Below are 4896 nucleotides of genomic sequence, written 5' to 3' on the forward strand. Positions count from 1 at the left end.
GAGTAATTCATCGTGAAAATTAAATAAAACACGAATTGAGTGCGAATGGTAACACTGCACAACAATTTTTTTGAAAAGTACAGCGGTATGTCTTCGGATTTACAACGCTAAACTCAGGGGTTCGATTCCCCTCGGTGGGCTGCGCAGATAGTCCTATGTGGCTTTGCTGTAAGAAACACACACATATAAATAAACTCGCAGAACATCCCACCCCTCAGGCTTTAACCATTCAGTCAAACGTATTGCTGAAGTTGAGAAACCGTTGTCTTTTGCAATCAAAATCTGCAGATGTGATTGATTGCCTTTCGTAATTTTAATTATGCAAAGTTCTTTATCTTGGTACAAGTGAGACAGTCTGACATATATGTTTGTTCTTCCAACTACCTGTTACTTTTAAAAAATATCTGTTACTTTCTTTTTTGCATAAAAAAATAAAAGGATAGCGGGAGCGTATACTAAGTTATCTAACTGGTTTGAGATCCAGCAGTGGAACAACTACTGTGACGTCTTTTGTTTTTCCAAATACAAAGTCACCTGCTTTAAGGCTTAGTTCTTTACCTCCAACGCCACAGAAGTTACATTTCTTGTTATTTATGCCTTCATCTATGTCTATAAACAAATATATCAAATATGTTTAGCTTAAAACTTTGAATCCTGAACTTTGTACTGTCACGTTATTTGATCGAATTTTGAACACTTATTGTTATCTACGAGAAGGCGTTACAAACATAGAACCCTGATCACGTGTCTTAAATGACAGGATATGAGCTAAGGCTAAAGATAGCAGACGTGAAAAAACCTTGTTTTCAATTTCTCTTTGAACCAGGAATAGAAACAACGATTTCGAAGATGAGATTTCTGACAGTGGTCCTCTTTACAGTATGTCTTATCAGTTTTGCTAAGGCATATGCATATGTCGAAAAAGTGGAAGAAAGAAATGGTGAGGCTCTTTTATACTGAAATTATAACTTATGTGTCGTTACAAAATAACTACTTATAGTTTTATAAACTTTACCACACTGGTAATTTATCAAGTATACTCTAGTAATAAGTAAGATATTTCTTCCATAGTCGTAGAGTATTAATTATATTGTAGTGACAAAAAGCAAAAACAATAAGTCAACCATAAACAATTAACTTAATTTTTTTACGTAAACTAAAAATGATTCAAACAGTCTAAGAATTTGAGAGAAAGTGTTTGTTTCATTTTCTATATTATTTTACACAGGTGGCTGTTACCATCCTGATATTGGACATATTGCCAACGGAGGTGTCGTATATAATGATAAAGAATGCGAGCAGAGAAAATGCACTTTGGGAGAGGCTGGACCTATTATTTCCACATATGGGTAAAAGAACCGTCACGATGTTTCTTTAAGTTACAATAATATTGTTTTTTAATAGCATACCTATACAGTGGAAGAAATAGTATAATTAAGAAAATAAAGCTACATGAGCTATCACACTATTGGTTAGATTGTAGTTGTTGTTAATTCCGAAGATGTACAGTGGACAATCTGAACTCTGTTCACCATGGATATCAAGAACTGAATTCAGCGTCGTGAACTTTCAGATTTTCCACCGATCTTCTAGGAGACATAGTATCTCCAAGTTTACCAATTCTGTTTTATGTTTTGGATTAGGTAGAAAGTAAAATCAGTATTGTGTATTTATACTCGTATTTCTTACTCATGTATGTATTCACAGTTCGCGCATATAAACATTAGCTACTCAAAGTATGATATAAACTTTGATACAGTGTAAGTCTACATAATGCGACTTTGTAAATACCATTGTTTTGAACAACAAAGACAGAAGTGTTTAAAAAATATCATTTTATAGGTTTTAATCCATATATTGTTGTTGTTTTTTTCATTTCGCACAAAGCTACTCGAGGGCTAGCTGTGCTAGCTGTCCCTAATTTAGCAGTGTAAGACTAGAGGGAAGACAGCTAGTCATCACCACCCACCGCTAATTCTTGGGCTACACTTTTACCAACGAATAGTAGGACTGACCGTCACATTATAACGCCCTCACGTCTTAAAGGGCGAGCATGTTTGGTGCGACCGGGATTCGAACCCGCAACCCTCGGATTACGAGTCGAACTCTTCATATATAGAACGGTTCTTAAAATATATTTATTAGAAGCTACTGTTTTTTTTTTTCTTTTGTAATATAAATAAATACACAGACGTACAAAGAGCTCCTTGTCCAGACGAGATGTAAATCTATAGACTTTTGCTAAAATCCAGGATTCGGTTTCCCGCCGTGGATGCAACATGTAGCTTTGTTCTAAACAAATACACACACACACAGAACAACAGAAAGTGAGGTAAATAAACAAATAGAAAACGAAAGACATGTAACAATATACTTACAACACTGAAAGTTACATGTAACAATATACTAACAACACTGAATGTTACATGTAACAATATACTAACAACACTGAATGTTACATGTAAAAATATACTAACAACACTGAAAGTTACATGTAAAATATACTAACAACACTGAAAGTTACATGTAACAATATACTAACAACACTAAAAGTTACATGTAACAATATACTTACAACACTGAAAGTTACATGTAACAATATACTAACAACACTAAAAGTTACATGTAACAATATACTAACAACACTGAATGTTACATGTAACAATATAATAACAACACTGAATGTTACATGTAAAAATATACTAACAACATTGAAAGTTACATGTAACAATATACTAACAACATTGAAAGTTACATGTAACAATATACTAACAACACTGAATGTTACATGTAACAATATACTAACAACACTGAAAGTTACATGTAACAATATACTAACAACACTGAATGTTACATGTAAAAATATACTAACAACACTGAATGTTACATGTAACAATATACTAACAACACTAAAAGTTATAATGCTCTAACCAACTTCTTTTTATTTAATAGTTGCGGTGTTATCAGTATCAAAGATCCAAACTGCAAACTGCTGCCCGGAGAAGGAAGTTATCCATCGTGCTGCCCTGCCCCAGTTTGCAAGAAACCGAATCAAGAATAAAAAGAGGATCCCCACCCCTACACCTTTTTTCTTTCATTTATTTAAGAAATGTCATAGAAAACTAACTGAACGTTTACGGTTAAAACTTTTATGACATCAGTTACGTACTGAACAAAAATGGTAATATAACTCGAAATAAACATTGTTCTTGTTACGAAAATAAATGGAACAGTTATTGTTTATATATTTCCTCACTTGCATACAAAGAAATGAGAGTTGAAGTCGGTGTATTTAATTAAATGCCAACAAAAATATATTTAATTGCAGATTTGGCCAATCATAAAATTTTCCCAGTTTACTAACATGAACATAAAACGCCAAATAAGAACAATGAAAGATTAAACAACGTTTCTGTTTTTGTGGAGCTCCACCAGGATTTTCTTCGTAAGTTTTAACTGTCTGAAATCGTTTCTTAACGTAAATGTGTAATAGTCGTGTAATGCATTTTGGAGCCACCCAGTAAGATATGTGGTGATTATTTTATTACTTGAAATTACTTATTCATATAACTTCAGACCTACATGTCGTGAATTAATTAAACAGTTTGGTATCATCTATATTTTAACAGCTTCATTGGCTTTTGGTAAACATAACGCAACATCCAGTGCACTAAACGATTACTCGTTAAATTTCATTTTATCAACGCTACAAACTCAAAAACGGCTGATTAACACACTCTAACTCAGTTATCGATCAAAAACAGTGTAACTAACTCGCTAAATAACAAACTCATAAAGTAACAAACTCACTAAGTAACAAACTCATTAATTAACTAACTCACTAAGTAATAAACTCACTAATTAGTCAACTCATTAATCAAGTAACTCACTAAGTAACAAACTCACTAATTAATTAACTAACAAACTCATTAATTAAGTAACTCAATAATTAACCAACTTACTAAGTAACAAACTTACTAATTAACTAACTCACCAATTTGTCCCAAAATAGAACGATATCTTTTCTGTTGGCTAATCAGGTAATGGTTTAAGCTTTTCCCACCCAACTTTTCAGTAAAATAAATGTAGATCACGGGCGGATGAACGTTTCGTGTGCAATCTTGACGTATAGTAGTTCATAATAGAGACTGCACAGGTATATGCTAAAACTGTAATAGAACATTCGAGCAAAAACCTCCTTGAAAAATAGTTATTTTTTCAAATCGAAACCTTAATTTTCAACAGCTAAGATCACACAAATATTGATAATAAGCAAACTAGATGCTTTCACATTTGAAGACAAAATTAAAAATTTGCTCATTTGTTTATATTATTATTGATTCATAAGTCTACAACAAACCATGGACAGATGTATTATACGAAACGGAACGCTGCGAATGCTCATATCGATTATGTTTCATCCAAAATTGATTTACGTGGTTATAACTATATAACGGTTACAATTAGGGCTGCGACGATTATGGACTTTTGTAACCGGTTAATCTTTGCCTCGTAACCGAACCGTAACCGGTTAATCTTTGCCTCGTAACCGAACCGTAACCGGTTAATCGTGTAATCGTCACAGCCCTAGGAATTTGCGCGTGACGGCCGCACCAAACGTTAACAAAAACTCTAAAGGCTTTCAACAACAACGAAAATTCACCAAACAAAAAGGCAAGCAGTTCGTAAAATCGCGATAGGCAAACATACCAATGTCAAGGTCAAATAATGGAATATTTACATGTCGATAATCGTATTGTTTTCCCTCGTTTATTTTTTCGAAAAAAAATCTTAGATTAACCGGTTAGGAAATCCGTAATCGGTTAAGAGCAGTAACCGAACCGTAACCGGTTAATCGTGTAATCGTCACAGCCCTAGTTACAATTTTGTTCCGAG

General features: G+C 33.4%; 1 protein-coding gene across 1 annotated transcript; it reads left to right on the forward strand.

The window, feature by feature from the left end:
* The first annotated feature begins 368 nt into the window (after nucleotides 1-368).
* On the forward strand, nucleotides 369-3222 carry LOC143242479 (uncharacterized). Its single transcript, XM_076485900.1, has 3 exons — nucleotides 369-940; nucleotides 1229-1349; nucleotides 2953-3222. The coding sequence occupies exons 1-3, from the start codon at nucleotides 754-756 to the stop codon at nucleotides 3059-3061; spliced, it is 417 nt and encodes a 138-aa protein (XP_076342015.1). The 5' UTR covers nucleotides 369-753; the 3' UTR covers nucleotides 3062-3222.
* The last annotated feature ends 1674 nt before the right edge of the window (nucleotides 3223-4896 follow it).

Source organism: Tachypleus tridentatus, chromosome 2 (assembly GCF_004210375.1).
Source record: "Tachypleus tridentatus isolate NWPU-2018 chromosome 2, ASM421037v1, whole genome shotgun sequence".
Classification (NCBI taxonomy): domain Eukaryota; kingdom Metazoa; phylum Arthropoda; class Merostomata; order Xiphosura; family Limulidae; genus Tachypleus; species Tachypleus tridentatus.

Bases quoted from the DNA above. Each gene is read 5' to 3' on its own strand.
- LOC143242479 (XM_076485900.1), top strand. From the start codon at position 754: ATGACAGGATATGAGCTAAGGCTAAAGATAGCAGACGTGAAAAAACCT. The intron at 941-1,228 runs GTGAGGCTCTTT...TATTTTACACAG, and splicing joins AAAAGTGGAAGAAAGAAATG to GTGGCTGTTACCATCCTGAT. The intron at 1,350-2,952 runs GTAAAAGAACCG...TTTATTTAATAG, and splicing joins CCTATTATTTCCACATATGG to TTGCGGTGTTATCAGTATCA.